This window comes from Cervus elaphus, chromosome 3 (genome assembly GCF_910594005.1).
Source record: "Cervus elaphus chromosome 3, mCerEla1.1, whole genome shotgun sequence".
Classification (NCBI taxonomy): Eukaryota; Metazoa; Chordata; class Mammalia; order Artiodactyla; family Cervidae; genus Cervus; species Cervus elaphus.
The window spans coordinates 27,388,432-27,407,421 of NC_057817.1; the positions used below are offsets into that span (position 1 = coordinate 27,388,432).

The 18,990-nt window shown below is 48.8% G+C and overlaps 1 protein-coding gene across 1 annotated transcript; it reads left to right on the forward strand.

The window, feature by feature from the left end:
• The first annotated feature begins 397 nt into the window (after positions 1–397).
• On the forward strand, positions 398–8,583 carry KRT84 (keratin 84). Its single transcript, XM_043883534.1, has 9 exons — positions 398–943; positions 2,151–2,359; positions 2,965–3,025; positions 3,496–3,591; positions 4,513–4,677; positions 4,786–4,911; positions 5,411–5,631; positions 6,081–6,112; positions 7,447–8,583. Exons 1-9 carry the CDS (start codon positions 422–424, stop codon positions 7,794–7,796), a joined length of 1,782 nt encoding a protein of 593 aa, XP_043739469.1. The 5' UTR covers positions 398–421; the 3' UTR covers positions 7,797–8,583.
• Positions 8,584–18,990: the final 10,407 nt, after the last annotated feature.

Consider the following 18,990-nt stretch of genomic DNA (forward strand, 5'->3'; position numbering starts at 1 on the left):
CATTCTAACTTTCTGGTGGTTAGCCACACTTGCAATGGAAAGTCTATTGGATTTAAGACCAAGGAAAATTAATGTCCCCATAATGGCAATTATGGTGGACCTGCGGGAAAAATAGGACAATAATATTTATGTGTTTATGTGTTTTTAATGTTTATAGGTTTGATGTTATGGCTCTGATTCTGAGGGGAATAGGTGTGTCTGAGATTAGTTCACTGTGAAGGAAGTTACAGGCATGGAGAGTTTCTGCTAACTACCCAAGCTCATAAATGCTTCCAAATGGCTTTTTTCACTTTTATGGGACCAATCCTCAGATCCCCACACACATAAAAGGGGTGAGAGGGATCCACTAGCCCCAGAGGACTCCCAGCTCCAGCTCTCCCCGCTCTGCAGTCGCCACTCTGCTCTTGCCCAGGACACCATCATGTCTTGCCGCTCCTACAGAGTCAGCTCTGGTCGCTGTGTGGGCAACTTTAGCTCCTGCTCAGCAGTGACCCCTCAGAACCTGAACCGCTTCCGGACCAGCTCTGTCTCCTGCAGGAGTGGGCCCAGCTTCCGGGGTCTTAGCAGCTTCGGCAGTCGGAGCGTCATCAACTTTGGATCATGCTCACCCCGGATAGCAGCTGTGTGCCCTCGACCCACCTGCTATGGAGTTGGCTTCGGTGATGGAAGTGGTGCTGGTCTGGGGTTTGGGGCAGGCAGTTGTGTTGGCCTGGGGTTTGGAGCCAGAAGTGGTCTCGGCTATGGCTTCTGCAGTCCTGGCTTTGGCTACCGAGTTGGAGGAGTTGGAGGGCCAGCAGCCCCATCCATCACAGCAGTGACTGTTAACCAGAGCCTGCTGACCCCACTCAACCTGGAGATTGACCCCAATGCCCAGAGAGTGAAGAGGGATGAGAAGGAGCAAATCAAGACCCTCAACAACAAATTTGCCTCCTTCATCGACAAGGTACTTGAGACAGTTCAGCCTCTGGGTCTGGGATGATGAGAGCTAAATGCACTGGGGTGTACTTTCCCACAGGAAGAACTGATCTAGACCCAGGACACAGATCTTGACCCCACATCCTTTGGGATCAAAGCATGCCATATGATTTCTGGGTCGCTCTGCTGCAGAGCAAGGATGAGCCCGGGGAAGCACTACATGGAGGGATAGATTGACGGTGGTGGTGGAACATCCAGGCACTGACTGGATGCCTAAAGGGATCTGAACAACCTAGTCATTTAGAAATATCTTCCAAACAGGTTAGAAACACGAACACCTCCACCAGGTGTTGGCTGGGACAGGTTTAAAAGATTTTGTCCTTTGATATCCTCATGCTCTCTTTGAAGTTTTCATGGTTTCTGAGGATGAGTGGCCACACCTGTTCAGGCTTAAAGAAATGGAGAATGGAGTTGAGTAATTTTTGTACAAAACAAGGAATTCATACCCCTCCCCACAAGAGGGATATCCAGATTCAGCCAAGTCACCTAGATTGAGGAAAACAGTAGGGAACGATCACTGGTGGTCACTGATCTTCAGGTTGATGAGAGGAACAAAGAGGTAGAACTGACATCCCAGAAGCGGGGATTCATGTCTCCATGAAGTGGGGATTCTCTGATTGTGCCTGAGATTGTAAACTCACCTCTGTGAGCTTCATTTCATGTGAAATGAGGGGTTGGAGCAAATGGTCTCTACATTTCCCTACAGCTCTGTAAGTGTCAGCTGATGGAATATCCGGGGTGATGGGTATGACCTATTACCTGAGAGTTCCCACCTCCTAAAGCCACTTCCCAGCCCAAATGTACTTTACTCTGTTCTTCATTCCCTGCCAGAGACAACTGAAAACATTGGTTTTCAGATGGAGGCCAACCTTGGCTCAGGTAGAATCGATTTCTGAATTCCCAGTGAGCTGACCTTCCCCTTTCTCAGACTGTTAAAGGGGAAATTGAAGATTTTGGTTTCAAAGCTTCTGTTTGTATCTCAGCCTGGCTGAGTGTGAGGAGGAGTCCCAGACCTGCTCTGCCAGATTCTTCTGAGTTAGAGGACTGAAAGTCAAACAAAAAAGGGAACAATGGTTGCCATGAGGTTGTCATCTCTGACCATCTGAGCAACTAGTCCATACATAGGTGATCATATTGAGCATTCAATTGCCATGTCTTTGCCTCTGTGGATTTAGGTGCGGTTCCTGGAACAGCAGAATAAGCTCCTAGAGACAAAGTGGAACTTCCTCCAAGAGCAGAAATGTACCAAGAGCAACCTGGAGCCCCTCTTTGAGAGCTACATCACCAACCTACGCAGGCAGCTGGATGTAGTGAACAGTGACCAGGCCCGGTTGGAGGCTGAGAGGAACCACATGCAGGATGTCCTTGAGGGCTTCAAGAAGAAGTGAGTGGCATCTGGACCATATGGACCAAGGACGGGCATAGGGCTGGTCCCCAATGCAGCAGCCAAGCTCAGATGGGGGCCCCTAGAAGGATCAGAGTTGAATGCTGGTTTCAATTCCCAGCCTGGAGACAGTGGCAGGGCAGTGATATGTATGGGAGGGTGAGGCCCCCTTCAGGTCCTGAGGAATAAAGAGACCTGAGATTGGGCACAGTTTGTCCCTAATCCTGTCTGTGCACATGGGTGAGTTGTCCCCAGAAAAAGGAAACCCCTGGTTCTGAAAACAGTGCCCAGGTCCAGCCACAAGCAGGATGCTACTTCCTCTAAGGTCAAGTGCAATGACCCTAAGGAATTTCCAGCAAAGAACCACAGCCAAGGCTCAGATTTTCAGACCCCGCACCCAGTTTGAGAAAGTAAAAGGGATTTGGAGAAACCAAGGGTCTAAAAGATCTTAAAGATGGGACAGCATGGAGAACATGAGGATGGCAACAGGGAGCCAAGCTCCTGGCAGGGGCAAGAGAGGTCATAATAAGTGATAACTGGGGAGCTGGCAGTAATCAGCTCTCAGTTCAGGGGGAGAATGCACCCTCTTCATTTTTATCACTCAGGTATGAAGAGGAAGTGGTACTTCGGGCCAATGCTGAGAATGAGTTCGTGGCTCTGAAGAAGGTAAGGAGAACAACAGGCCCAGGAAGACTTCCCCTCCAGACAGGCAGATGTTTTCCACATCCCAGGACGCTGCCCAGGCAGCCCTGTGAAAACTCACACACCGTGGAGCCCCTAAGGTCACAACTGCTTCCCTTCAAAGTTCTGATTTGGTCTCCAATGACTTAGGGTCTTCATGAGAGGAGAGGCTTGAAGAGATGACATTTTAGGAGTCTTGGGTTAACAGGATTTTTCTTAGCTCTAAATGAGCATCGAGAAAGGTCCAGCATCCCTGGGGCGGTTTATGTTGTCCAAGGGAGAACAAGAGACATTAAGCTGTGATGTCTCCCCACCATGACTCTCCCACCCGTCCCACTTGGCCTGCCCCTATGGAGACTGGTCTGATCTTCCCACCCATCTCCAGACCCTGCCAAGGTGGGGAGGTTAAACAGTACACAGATAATGAGCATTTTATTCTTCTCTCTTTGTTGCAGGATGTGGATACAGCGTTCTTAAGCAAGGCTGATCTAGAGGCCAATGTGGATACCCTAATTCAGGAAATCGACTTCCTGAAAACCCTGTACACAGCGGTAAGGACTCATCCCCTCTGAGCCATCCAAGGAGATCACTGTGTCGCCTGGACTCCCTGGGGGATTCACTGGACTGTTGTATTTTCTAACATTTGGTATCATACATCTTTCTTCCCATCAAATCTATATTCTCTAAATGCTGATAAATGTACAAGTGGAGAAGGTAAGGGGAGCCTGACTCAGGTCTATGAATCAACTCCTTGTTGGCCAATCTACTGATGGCCAGGGAAGTTTTGGGTCTAGGAATGTCACTTCCTATCTTCTGATGAGAAGACTCTGGAAAACTGACTTGCTGGGAGATGTAAGATGTGTTACCTAATTAGTCAAATGAACTAGCTATCTTTTGCTTCATAAGGTCTTTTTGGTCTGGGATAGTCCTAATTTCAGAACTGAATGTCTGGCTCTGAGTGGAAAGGCTGAAGAAATCTCCCTCTGAGGCCCTCGCTTTGCAGACCAGTTCTCAGCCCTCTCCCATCCCCACTGCCAAGTCTCTTAAGGACTTGGGATATAGGAACTCCTAGATCATCATGTTCTAAAGTATTGTCAGCTCTCAATGATCCACGACTGGACAGTCACTGTGTGGCTAAACCAAAGAGAAGTTTAAGCATTATCATGGTTCTTATTCCCCTTCACAAATCCCTAGGCCCCCACAGTTTTAGTAGTCACCTAAACAAGTTAGGGTGTTCAAGGGATATCTCCTAGTATACAACAACAGTCTAAAGTCAAGCTGAAACGGTTTGGGGTCACCTCCTCTTCTTTGCCCTCAGTTTGCATGATCTGCTCTGTTGCTTTGCCCTGAAGAAATAAGCAATGCTCTGTCTCCTGACTCCAAGTCCTGGGGACCCTGTAACAAAGCTCCTGCCATTGATGGGACCCATTGATGGGACTCAGTCCATCTGTCTCACTGATCTTCCAACACAGGAAATCCAGTTACTACAGTCACACATCTCAGAGACATCAGTCATTGTGAAGATGGACAACAGCCGGGACCTGAACGTTGACGGGATCATCGCCGATATCAAAGCCCAGTATGAAGAGATTGCCAGACGCAGTCGGGCTGATGCGGAGGCCTGGTACCAGACTAAGGTCAGCAGGAGGGTGCTGGGGAAGGGGAGCAGGCAGCCCTGGGATGACAAAGTGGGTTGTGATCTTGACTCAATCTTTGAATCATCCCTTTCTCCCACCACCCCCTAGTACGAGGAGATGCGAGTGACAGCTGGTCAGCACTGTGACAACCTACGCAGCACTCGGGATGAGATCAATGAGCTGAACCGGCTGATCCAGAGGCTGAAGGCAGAGATCGAGCATGCCAAGGCTCAGGTGGGCAAAGGAAAAAGAAAGCCCCATGAGGAAGACAGGCAGAGGCCCAAGCTTTGGGGAGCCTGAGTTAGATGATGTGGGAGAGGCAACTGGAACCCAGAAATAGAGGGATGGAAGAATTAGTCCAGGAAGACTTCCTGGAGGAGGAAAATGAGGAAGGAAAGGAGAGACTCTCTTAAACTCCTGAAAAACGAAAAATGTAGAAGGAACGCTCTTGGGCTCCCTTAAAGGGGCAGGCGAGGCAGAAAGAATGGCTTTATTCTCTGGACCCCCTGGGTCTTAAAGCAACAGAAATCAGTAAGTGCAAAATCAGTGAGGATGAAAACAAGGAAAGCAATGTTCCACTCCCTGATGACATCAAACTACAGGATGATAAGCCCCTCCATGGCCTCCACTGGCACCAGGCTGTGTTCCCATAGACAGAAGGCAGTGTTTCTAGCCCAACCTGAGGATCCCCTAGCTCCTGCCAGAGCCCATCTGCAAATTGCCCTCCCCACAGCGCTGCAAGCTGGAGGCCGCCGTAGCCGAGGCTGAGCAGCAGGGAGAAGCTGCCCTCAATGATGCCAAATGCAAGCTGGCAGAGCTGGAGGGTGCTCTGCAGCAAGCCAAGCAGGATATGGCGCGGCAGCTGAAGGAGTACCAGGAGCTCATGAACGTCAAGCTGGCCCTGGACATTGAGATCGCCACCTACAGGCGCCTGCTGGAAGGCGAGGAGATCCGGTGAGTGCTCTCAGTGTAGCGATTGGAGTGTGGTCAGACTTCTGGCTGCTAGAAAGTCTAAGTGGGGGAAGGAACCAGGAACAATTTTTCCTGCAAACCTCACTGGATTGCCCTTGGCAGGGGGTTAGAAGATGGCTCTGGTTCTGTGCCTCTAAGTGCAAGCTTGTAGGCAGATTGCATCAAATCATAGAGTTCTGCTTGATTGGTTTGCTTGTTTAAAAAAAGAAAAAGAAGATATTCTCTTTTAGAGAAAAAGAAATATTCTCTCAAATATTTTGCTTCAATAGTTTCAGAGGGTTTAGGGACATGTAAGTTTTGAAAACTCCCCAGATGCTTAGGCAGACGTGGATAAGAACCACTGTCCACACAGCCAAAAAAGCCCTCTCATAGCAGGGAAGTTTTCAGAGAACAACATGGTTGTGAACTGACTTGCTTCTTTCTCTTTCCAGGATCTGTGAAGGTGTTGGACCAGTAGACATAGGTAAGACCCTTCAGTCGCTTCTTCACACATGTCTCTCCTAGGACCCTTCAAATTTCCTTTGAACTCAAGCCCACATTGAGGTCAGGAGCCCATGGCTGGACTGGCCATGACAGCCAGGAGAACAGGGACCATCTGGCCCTTGGACTGAGAACATCCTTAGCTGACTTAAGTCTTAAGACATCCCCAGAGCCTGCCTCCCCAGAGCTAAGCAATCAATCACAAAGGTTTGCAGAGCCTGCTAGGTGGAAGAGGGCTCAAGAAGTCAGCCTTTTTGTGAACAGTGGCCTTGTCCTTCAAGGGCAAAGACCAAGGAAGGAATGGAAAGGCCTGTGCCAGGAAGCTCCCTCCTCTGCTGATGGCAGGGAATAGGACAAGACTGAATGCAAGTCCTCGTGCTGTTGCTGCCAAAGTACTGGTTGTGCCCAAAGCACACAGGACCTGTGCTGGACACTGTAGGGGAGGGACAAGACCCAGACCCAGCGCTCCAGATTTATTATAATCTTCAAATGAGTCCAATCCACTGTCAACCTAATCCTCAAAGCCCCAGGGGGAGAATGGCCTGGGCAACTCCCTTTTACTCAAAAAGAAAAAAATACATGACTTGCCAGCAGTCACAAAGATAGGGGCACAGCCAGAATTCAAACCAAGACTTCTGATCCAAGAGTGCAAATATACACAGCTGTATATGCTAAACTGGGTGGGTCACTGATGGCAGGAAGGATTCCGGTGAGAGGAGAAGAAAGAAAGGGGGGCCCTCCACCAGTGGGAGTTGAGCTAAGTAAGGCTTAATCAGACTAGAGTCCTGGGTCATGGAGGTGTGTCCAGTGGAGACTGGAGGGCTAGACAGCACAGCCATTTAGTGAGTCAGGAGGAACTGACAACAGACCCTCTTTAGAGGTGCGCAATGTGGGGATTTCCAAGGGGCAAGATGTAACTGGAAGACGCCCTGTGGCTTTATTATGGAGGCTACTGGCTTGAGGCTGCTGGATAATCCAGCTCGCCAGCCCCCTCACACAACAGGACTTTGGCCATATATAAATGACAGTGGACTTATGGCTATATGCCAATACCTGGGCAACTGGTTGAACTCTTCCATTTTAGTCCAAATGTTCCATTTTAGTCACTTTGGCGACTCCACTAAAGTCAAACACCATTTTGACTTTAGTGAAGTCACAGCCTTTGAGTTACCCAGGCAAAAGGACAGAAAAGTGGGTATTGACTATGTAGATAGTAGGAACCCCTGGGACCCAGGCCACTTCTGCCTGTCCTCTCCCCTCCCGAAACGGGAGCGTGGAGGGTGAGGCATCCTCGCTGAGGGTTTCTTCCTCCTGCAGCGGTGAGTAGCTCCCGGGGCGGCCTGGTGTGCGGGCCCGAGTCCCTGTTCAACAGCTCCAGCCTCTGCCGTGGCGGGGTCACCATCTCCGGAAGCAGCAGCAGCAGCAACATCCGGTCCAGCGGCTTCTGCAGCTCCAGCGTGGGCGGGGCCCGGGTCGTGGGCGGCGGGGACCTGCTGGGCGCCGGCTCCCGAGGGGGCTCGGTGCTGGTGGGCGAAGCCTGCGTTCCCAGCGTTCCCTGCCCGCTGCCCACCGAGGGCGGCTTCAGCAGCTGCAGCGGCGGCCGCAGTAGCCGCAGTTCCACCGTCCGCTTCGTGTCCACCACCACCTCCCACCGGACCAAGTACTGAGAGCAAGCGCTGGCCAGCCACCGCCCTCAGAAGAACCATCTCCACGCCTTCTGCTTCTGTCCCCAAGGTGCCCAGAGTCAGGCTGGAGGGCGCTCTAGGTACCCCTCCTGCAGAGAAGCCAGGGGCTGCGCTGCCTGGTCTCTGTCCTCTGGGGGGATTTTTTTCACCTCTTAGACACTCCATCCACAGGCCCCAGAGGACTGGCTTTCTCCCTGACTCCCAGTTTCCTTTGGGTCACTCCTCACCACCCAGTCCAACAGCCTAAAGAAAGTACAAAAGCCAATGTGTTGGGGGAGAAATAGACCAGTTCAACGCCAAAAAGAATGTGTCTGGGCACATCACCATCCTAGCTTTGGATTAACTTCAAGAATGGAGAGCTGGCTGTCCACAGAGCAGGGGTCCTCAGCCCACCAGCCTCTACTTCCCTGTCCTAACTTTCCCTGGCAGAAGGTTCTTTCCTCCTCTTCCTGACCCAGAAGGAGCCACTATCTTCAGTGGCCCAAGGGATCCCTGAGTCCCCAGAGATGGTTCTTCTCCAAGTGGCATTGGTCCTGGCTGCTTCTCTTCCTGGGGTGTTGGTTTAACCCCGGCACGCGAGTCCACGAGGTGGATGGGTGCAGGTGGAGAGGCGGGCCCTGCAACACTCCATGCCCCTGCTGGTGGTGTGAGGGGAGTCCAGCCTTCCACTGCAAGAGGGTTTATGTCTGCAAGCTCCAAGGAGGCCTGGGCTGGGGTGGGTGCCTGTTTGTACTGCTCTTTGTGTTGCTGGAATTTCAATAAACTTGCAAGCTAACATCTCTAGGACTCTGGCCTCTCTTTACCAGTCATGCTGGGGGTGAGGGATCTTACCTCCTCGATTCCACCAGCCCACTCCCCTGGGAACTTGTTAAGGGCAGAGGCTGGTGTCCTGGGACAGAGGACATACCAAGAAAAGAGCCCTCAGGCCCCTCCCTGGAGGGGCACACAGTTCAGCAAGGGAGATGAGACATACAGCAAAAGCTCTGAAAAAGAATGCCAAGCAGCCCACTTCTCTCCATGTTTTGCCTTCCACCCTCCTCCCACCAAGGCAAACCCTTCCATTTGTTCCCCAGGTCTCACCCCATACCCAGTTCCTCTGGGATCATTGTAGGGGCCAAGAGACTCAGCCATGTGGTTAGAGGGTTGGAAATTTTAATCCACCCTCCCTGACCTCCAGGGAGGGGAGCAGGGTTGGAGGTTGAATCAATCAATCAAGATTTATGTAATGAAGCCTCCATAAAAACTCCCAAAGGACTGGGGGTTCTAAGAGTTTCCAGGTTGGTGAACATGTGGCAATATGGGCGGGGCAGAAGGGGGTGTGCCTGGTGAGAACATGAAAGCCCCCAGCCCCTTTCCCCACACCTTGCCCTATACATCTCTCCCATCTGACTGTTCTTGAGTTTTATCCTTCCATAATAAACTGGCAATCTATTAAGTAAAATGTTTCTCTGACTTCTGTGAGCCACTCTAGCAAAGTAATCAAACCCAAGGAGAGGTTTTGAAACTTTCTATCTATAACCAGTTGGTCAGAAGTCTGGGCGATAACCTGGGTTTGTGACTAGCATCTAAAGCAGAGTTGGGGTGGGCAGTCCTGTAGGACTGAACCCTTGACCTGTGGAATCTGAGGCTGCCTCCAGGTAGACAGTGTCAGAATTGAGTTGAATTGTGGGACACCCAGGTGCTTATTGGTACAGGAAAGCCCCATGTGCGTGTGTGTGTGTGTGCACACACGAAAACACATTGGAACTGTGACCAGAACTCTTAGTGTGTGTCTTGTGCAATAGCAGAGGATCCCACAGCATAGTAAATCTCCACACTTGGTTTAATGACTATTCCCATCATCATTAAATTCTTAATAGTTTTAACAAGGGGTTCGGTATTTTTATTTTACATTAAGCCCCATGAACTGTATAGCCAGTCCTACTTGAATAGCTATATTTCTACTAAGGGAATTGAATGTGCAGTTTAAAATCTTTCTACAAAGAAAACTTCAGGCCCAAATACTTTCACTGGTGCATTTTACCAAACATTTAAGGAAAAATTCAGAGTCTTCCAGAAAACATAAGAAGAGGGAAATTTTCCCAACTCCTTTCATGAGACCAGCATTACCCTAATACCAAAACCAGCGAAAGACATAATAAGAAAAGAAAAACTACAAATCAATACATGTTATGAAACAATGTAAAAAACAAAATATTAGTAAATTGAATACAGCAACAAAGAAAAGGATAACATATCATGACAAGTAGTTTACCCTAGGAATGCAAGACTGTTTCAACTTTCAAAAACCTAATGTAATTAATGTAATTTATGATATCAACAGACTGAAAAGGGGGACTTCCCTGGTGCTCTAGGGACTAGAGATCCATGTGCCAGTGCAAGGGACATGGCTTCAATCCTTGGCCCAGGAACCAAGACCCCACATGCCACAGGGCAACTAAGCCCATGCGCTGCAACTACTGAAACCTGGACACTAGAGACCATGCTCGGCAACAGGAGAAGCCACCGAAACGAGAAGCCGACACTGCAATTAGACAGTAGCCCACGCTTGCCATAGCTTGAGAAAGCCCACACAGCAACAACAACAAAAAAAAAAACCACACAGACTGAAAAGGAAGGATCATGATTACCTTAATAGATACACAAAAGGATTTGACAAAATTCAACATCTAGTCGCGATTAAAAAAAAAAAACACCTCACAGTAAACTAGGAATAGATGAGAACTTCAGTAATCTAAATAGCATCTACTAAATTCATCAACAAAGTAACATCCCATAGCTAACAACCTACTTAATGGTGAAAGTCTGAATGATGTCTCCCCTAAGACTGGGAAAAGATAAGGGAATCTGCTCACATCATGTTTAGTTAGTATGACACAAGCTGGCCTAGCCAATGAACTAAGGAAAGAAGAAGAAATAAAAGTCATATAAAAAAGGGGGGGGGGAGTCAAATGGGTTGGGTAGGAAGAAATAAAACTGTATTTTTGGAAGACATAATTTTCTGCATAGAGAATCCCAAGGAATTTCTCTTTTTAAAAAACCTGGTAGAACTAATAAGTGAGCTTAGTAAGATTAAGGGATGTGAGGTCAATATACAAAAACTAATTGCATTTCTATATTCTAGCAAAAACGGTTAGAAATTAAACATTTTAAGTATCACTTATAATAGCACCCAAACAGAGAAATACCTAAGCATAAGCCTTTAAAAAGGATCAATATGCTAAAAACTACAAAACAATAATGAAAGAAATCAGAGAAGACAAGTAAATGGAGATATATACTATGTTCCTGAATCGGAAGACTCGATATTGTTAAGACATTGATTCTCCCACAAAAATGACACAAGATTCAATCAAACTTGTGAAGTCTGGTTTGTGCAAACCCCAGTTCAGATCCCAGGTTCTCTACTTAATAGCTGTGTGACCAAAAATAATAACAGGCAAGAATGATACTTAAGATAGATTGAATTGAGCAGGGTTTCTAGTGTGTTTTTTGTTTTAACTTACTTGATTCTTTCAACAATCTCATGCAGTAGGCGCCTTAATAACTGCACTTTTGACAGATGACAAAATCAAGGCCCAGTGGTCAAAACAAAGGCATTCTGAGTGCAGAACCCACACTCATCACCACCATGCTGGTTCGAGCTGTCATTTATTCTGTCTCTTACCTCATCTATAAAATAGGAAAATAGCTACTATATCAAAAAGTTGTTGTGGAGATTACACACAATGGCATAACTACAGTGCTTAGCACATAGGCTGGTACACAGTGGTGCACAATAAATGGTTGCTACTGTTTTGATGGTGATGGTGGTGGTAGGTCTAGTTCTACTGCTGATGGAGAAGAGCTTGTCTGTGTTCAGCAGCTCAGTCACCCCATTCCCAAACATGGGTGGATGCCCAAATGTCAGCAGACTGTTGCCAGTGTTTGCACGCAAAGCCCTCAGCCCTGATCCACAGGCAGGCAGGCAGCTCCCTAGCCTTTCCTGCTTCTGCAACCTGGACTGGGCTTCTGCCTGGCTACCTGTGGGGCGTTGCTGCCCTCTGCTGGCCAGCAGCATCCCTGGTGGCACCGCACAGGGCCTTTTCAAAGCATTCCCAGGGCAGGATATTGTGGAGAGAGAGAAGGAAGTCTTTTTTTTCTCTCTTTTGTTATTAATTTCCTTACGCTTCTTTTTTAAATTAAAGTATAGTTGGTTTACAATATCATCTTGGTTTCAGGTATGCTGCTGCTGCTGCTGCTAAGTCGCTTCAGTCTTGTCCGACTCTGTGCAACCCCATAGACGGCAGTCCACCAGGCTCCTCTGTCCCTGGGATTCTCCGGGCAAGAATACTGGAGTGGGTTGCCATTTCCTTCTCCAATGGTTTCAGGTATACAGCACAGCAACTTGTTTATGTGTATGTGTGTGTATATATATATATATATATATATATATATGCATATATATGGCTTCCCTGGTAGCTCAGCTGGTAAAGAATCTGCCTGCAATACAGGAGACCCAGATTCAACTCCCTCTGGAGAAGGGAATGGAAACCCACTCCAGTATTCTTGCCTGCAGAATTTCATGGACATAAAAGCCTGGTAGGCTACAAGTCTATGGGGTTACAGAGTCAGACACAACTAAGCACATACACACACACACGCACGCACGCACGCACGCACACACACATCACACAATATAGATAGACAGATAGATAGATTATTTTTCAGAGTCTTTTCCCTTATCAATTCAGTTCAGTTCAGTCGTGTCTAACTCTTTGCAACCCCATGGACTGCAGCACACCAGGCCTCCCTGTCCATCACCAACTCCCAAAACTTGCTCAGACTCATGCTCATCAAGTCAGTGATGCCATCCATCTCATCCTCTGTCATCCTCTTCTCCTCTTGCTTTCAACCCTCCCCAGCATCAGGGTCTTTTCCAATGAGTCAGTTTTTCACATCAGGTGGACAAAGTATTGGAGCTTCAGCTTCAGCATCAGTCCTTCCAATGGATATTCAGGATTGATTTCCTTTAGGATTGATTGGTTTGATCTCCTTGCAGTCCAAGGGACTCTCAAGAGTCTGTCTTCTCTAACACCACAGTTCAAAAGCATCAATTCTTCGGTGCTCAGCTTTCTTTATGGCCCAACTCTCACATCCATACATGATTACTGGAAAAACCATAGCTTTGACTATACAGACCTTAATCAGCAAAGTAATGCTGCTTTTTAATATGCTGTCTAGGTTGGTCATAGCTTTTCTTCCAAGGAGCAAGCGTCTTTTAACATCATGGCTGCAGTCACCATCTGCAGTGATTTTGGAGCCCAAGAAAATACAGTCTGTCATTGTTTCCATTGTTTCCCCATCTAAATGTTGAGTGTAGTTCCCTGTGTTATGAGAGGGAAGTCTTTTAAAAACAAATTTTTTCCTCCAAAATTGTGTTTAGGACACAAACACTGCAACACTGAATAGCAACTTTAAGAAAAGGAATCCATCCCTCATTCACCAGCCCACCACAGTGCTGTTTTCACCATTCTGGGTCTCTGTCGGTCTTGGTTCTCACAGACACTCAGAAAACCACAGCCCTGAAGCAGAAAAGAGCCATGGAGGGTTCTGAGTTCCATGCTTTTCATACCAAGTATGCTCCTTGGGGCTCAAGGGCCAGTGCTTCCCATCTGTGGCATTTTCTGCCAAGCATAAAATATTCAAAGTATCCAAAACACCTATTCGTTTGCACATTCATTCAGTCCACAAATATTTATTGGGCACTTACTATATTTCTAACACTGTTCTAAGTGCTTGGGAACCATCAATGAGCAAAAACAGTTAAAATTCCTGCTTCCATAGAGTTTATTTTGGAGTGAGAGAAAACTGACAATAATCAAGAAATAGAATAAACAAGTCAATTACAGTATGTTACAAGGTGTTTAGTGCTATGGAAAAAAAGAAATTAGAGCCAGATAAGCTGGGTGGAGAATGCTATAAGAGGGAAAGGCAGGCTGCCTTTTTTTTTTTTTAATGCCAGAGAAACCTCTTTGAGAGACTGTATCTGAGCAAAGACCCACAATGCCGGAGGCAACAGGGCAAGCCATGTGGCAGAGGGAAGGGCATTCAGGGAAGAAAGGCCAGTCAGGGCAAAGGCTCTGGGTGAGGAGGAGGCGGTGTGTGTGTCTGAGGAGCAGAGGGAGGCCAGACTGGGTGCCCGGAACAAGGGGATGAATTGAAACTGTAATAACAAGGACAGGCAGTGCAGCATTTGGACTTTTTCTTTTTCTTTTATTTTTTTTTACTTTGAGTGAAATGGAGAATTATCTGGGCATTTGAGCAGAGGAGTGTCACAGCTCAATGTCTTAAGGGGATCATTGAAGTAGAGGGGGCCAAAGCAAGCAGAGAGGCCAGCATGTCCATCTTACCTGTTTTATAACTGAATAGATATATATAGAGAGAGATTTATATAGCTGCTTTCCTCCTAAGATTTAGAGAAATGATTCTACTGCTACAGAAGGAGAGGAGAAGGAGGACGAGGAAGAGAAGAAGAGGGGAAAGGGATGGGGAGAGGAGGTCACTAGGAGGAGAAGAGGAAGAAAACTTCAAAACCATTAATATGGTCCAGTTTTGAAATTCGAGGCTCTGTATTTACCGAGCATCTGCTCTGATCCAAAGCAGTCATCAGGAAACAGTAAAGCCACCAGAGAAAGCTGCCTGCAGGAAGGCATGTGGACAGGCTTTGGGAGAAACGTCTAGAGTTCCTAGCAGGGAAGCCCATCAGAGGAAAGATGGGGTGGTGCAAGGAGCAGCTTTGCCAGCTGGATGAAGGGCCCAGCCCCCAGATGCACTGGGGAGGGTCCAGCATTCATCCAATGCCTCCCTGTTGCTCTGGCCTCACTACTCTCACAGAGGGTCTCTGAGTCACACTCAGGTCTTGCAAAAGCCAGAGAAACTGCCTTAGGGCTAAAAGACCCTCCCAGAACTGTGTCCCACTACCAGGAGGTGGCATAGATCTGGACACATAATAAAGTGTGGAGAAGACCAGCAGAGATGATGGGCAATGCCCAAGGTAGATGATCTGAGTGGGAAACTACCAACGCCCTGCTCATCGCAGGCCCATAGGGAGCCATCAGGATCAATCCCAGAGAATCCCACTATCCAAGAAGGACAGTGAGATGGCCTCTGAGAACCCCAGCAGATACATATATGAAACTATAAGTGTCAACAGGCAGCTCTAGGACAAACAGGATAAGATGAGAAGGTATCAGCACTCCCCTATCTTTGGATAAGTCCAGGAAGCCCTCCTAGCAGCAAGGAAATTGTAAGCACAGGAAAGAGAGCAGAAGGGAAGTTAAATCATGACCCCTGGTGTAGAGAAGAGCACGTGTGGCCCCGGAAAGCATCCCAGCTTAGGTAACATGTGGGAGGCAGATGGAGCATCTGTGGCACGTGTGAGTTTGAGCAGTGATGCCTCTGGGGAAAGCCCAGGAGACTTCAAGAGTCAAGGAAGCTGCCAGGGACTCCAGGGTGGAGTAGAAAACCTCTCATCCAATTAGCTTTTGAAGACTTCCTGGAAGAAGTGGCCTCTCAGGAGCATTTTAAATTATGGGAGGGCCATGGGTTCTCAAGTGGACATTCCTGATATTGGGTGTGGCCTTCACAAGGTGTGAGTGCAGGAGGGGACAGAACCAAAGGGGTGATGAAAGCCAGCAACCAGGACAAAAGGATGTGAAGGAGAATAACTGGAGTTACCTGGGGAGCCCCAGGAAGGGTATTGGTGTACTGCTGTTGAGACAGGAGGAGAAATGACAGTCTCCCTCTGACTAGTCCCCAAAGGCTTCCTGGAGGAAGTGGCCAGCTGTTCTGGGACATTTCAGGCAAAGGTGTGACAGGGGAGAAGGCTTGGAGATAGGGAAAGGGGTGTAGGAAAACTATAGGGCACATGTGGGCAGTAAGGCAGGAGAAGACCAGTAAAAGGAGGTCTGGCTCCCACCCCAGCACCCAGACAAGGATCTGGTCTCACTAAGCCAACTGCTTGAGGGGACGGGTAGAGATGGGTGTGGTTCTATGGATTCTCTGCCCTCCCTGGGATAGGACCAGATGGCAAAGGCCCAGATCCAATCAGTTCAGTTCAGTTGCTCAGCTGTATCTGACTCTTTGCAACCCCATGGACTGCAGCACACCAGGCTTCCTTGTCCATCACCAATTCCCGGAGTTTGCCCAAACTCATCTCCATTGAGTCAGTGATACCATCCAACCATCTCATCCTCCGTCGTCCCCTTCTCCCCCTGCTTTCAATCTTTCCCACCATCAGGGTCTTTTCCAGTGAGTCAGCTCTTCGCATCAGGTGGCCAAAGTACTGGAGTTTCAGCTTCAACATCATTCCTTCCAATGAACACTCAGGACTGATCTCCTTTAGGATGGATTTGTTGGATCTCCTTGTAGTCCAAGGGACTCTCAAGAGTCTTCTCCAACACCACAGTTCAAAAGCATCAATTTTTTGGCACTCTGCTTACTTTATAGTCCAACTCTCACACTCATACATGACCACTGGAAAAACCATAGCCTTGACTAGGCGGAACTTGTTGGCAAAGTAATGTCTCTGCTTTTTAATATGCTGTCTAGGTTGGTCATAGCTTTTCTTCCAAGGAGCAAGCGTCTTTTAATTTCATGGCTGCAGTCACCATCTGCGGTGATTTTGGAGCCCAGAAAAATAAAGTCTGCCACTGTTTCCATTGTTTCCCCACGGGTCTACACAAACTCCCCAGGGTGCTGTACTGACCTGATCTGTGAGTTTCTCACTTGCCTGGGATGACCCCGAAACAGTCCCATAAGGACTCAGCCTCCCCCTCCAGCCCAGTCCCTTCAATCTAAAGCACCATGTGGATGGTCTTCCGCAGCAGACCCCACTAGCTCTGGGCTCTGCTGCCACCTGCAGTAATGCAAACTTCACGCAGCACCCACAGGCACATCCTTGTACCTGGCAGGGCCTGCCCTCACTCCCAGCACACCCACCCAGGGGCTCTCACCCTTGTTCTGAGTCGTCCTGCTGATCCTAGATGGGTCTCTTATTTCTGAAGTGTGTCATTCCCAGGTCTCCTGAGGCCCTGGTTCCCCTTTCCCATCCTCAGTGCCCAGGCCCAGTTTGAGGTGGAGGCATATGTGTGTGTGTGTGTGTGTGTGTGTGTGTGTGTGTGTGTGTGCGCGCGCGCTGGGGGCATGGGGTACAGCTGACACAGGCATCTCCCTCTGGACCAAAGCCTCCACTCGCTTCTGCTGCCAAGAGGCAGAAATGGGTCTTCCATCCCTTCAATAAGCTGAAGGAGAGCTGAGCTTACAGGAGTTGAGACGCAGGTGAGCTTCAATGGGCTTTCCAGGCTGACAAAGTGGAGGACCCACCCATCCTCCATCTCCCATGCTCGGCTCCGACCCTCCTCCCCTTCAAAGCAACAAAGGCCCTCTTGGCCCCACCACGCCACTCCAGGTATACACCACCATCTGGTCAAGGCACAAGAATACACCCTTGGATCCAGGCCAGCAGGGCCCCCACTTAAGAGGTAGGGGCTGGGAAACCATCCTTTCCTTGATCCCCAGTATAGCCTCCTCTACCCACCCCAGACTCCACCCCCAAATTTTTACACTAGTGAAATCAGGTTAAAGAAAGCATTAAAAGCAGGGTTAAAAGGATTATGAAATCATAAATGTGCAGAGGAAGTGAAGCCAGTGAGTGGGGCAAGGAGCAGGCCCACTCTCTGCTGAGTGAGAAGGTGCGGGGACAGGGGAGCAGGGGTATTTCTGGTAGGAAGTGTTCCTTTCCCTTAAACAGACCCTTTTGGTCCCCAAGGTACATTCTTGTGTATTATCCATTTAATCCCTTCAACAACCCTGGAAGATAAGAATGAATCCCACATTATAGCCAAGGAAACAGAAGCTCAGAGAGGTTAAGAATGTCCCCAGAGCCACACAGCTAGGAAATGTCCAGACTGGCACTTAAACCAGGTCCTCTGATTTGGACTCCATTGCCCAGGTTGCTAAATGCCCACTGCTTCACCATGGGTGACTATGATCTGAAGATATTTGGTGCCAGCTGAGGCCACCTGCTCCTCGCTTCCCCAAGGCCTCTGCCCTCCTCGGAAGGACAGGTGTGGGATGTGGAGATAGAGACCAGCCAGCCTGGTGCTGGACAAACACCTGCAGTGGGTCTGGCTGTGAAGACAAGGGCAGACCCAGGATAGAAAGTGGGGCGTCTAGGGAGGATTCAGGAACAGCGGCACAGGGACATCATTCAGTTCTGGCAGGCTTCGTGGAGGAGTTATCACCCTCAGAGGAAGTTGCTCTGCCCTTCTTCCTGAAGTTCCTAACCCCTCCGGGGCCTGGTGAGCCTCCCTTGGGGCACAGACGACATCCCCAAGTCTGTACTCAATGAACATTAAAGAATAGCCATCATTATGTTAATAAGTGGCCCCAGGACACATAGGGAAGTGGGGACTTTAGAAAGAGCCAAGATTTCAGAGCCCATGGGAGCCAGAAATCACAATGTCCTCAGACAAGAAAAGCCACCTTCCTCCCCCGTCTCTGTGCAGAGCAGTCTCTGAATGTTCTTCCAGGAGTGACAATTCCGAGGCTGGCAAACAGGGTGAGCCCCTCTCCTGGCTGGTGATCTTGGAAGGAACTGGGACTCACAGGACCTGTTTCTTCTTAAAGAGCCAAGAGATAGTGTCCAGAGCAAGTTCGAAGCAGCAGGGGTCTCCCGGAACTGGGCTCTCCCATCCTTTCAGTCAAGTCAGAGAAAGTGTCTAAAGGGAGGCCTCCCATTATCCACAAGAGGCCATTATTGTGGCCACTGAGAGTTAAGTGGTTTGCAGTTTTGTGGGTGAGAAATGAAGGTCCTGGAACAGAACTTTTCAGGCTGGAATCCAGAAGGTTCTAGAAGACCATGGGCTCAAGCCTCTGCCCTGCAGGGAGCATGACCAAATGGCCTCTGGACCTGACCCACCTTCAAGCCATGCTGCCTGAGTGGGTTTGGGCTCTCTTGATCTATCCGCCCCTGAAACACAACGATATACCCAAGAATGTATCCTGCATGGAGCCCGGAGGACAGAGGTGATCATCTCTGGTGGTCTCCCCCAACCTGGGGCCCTAGAACTTCTCCCTGGAGATGGTGGCCCCAGTCCCTACCCCAACCTCAGCCACTCCAGACTGCTGTGTT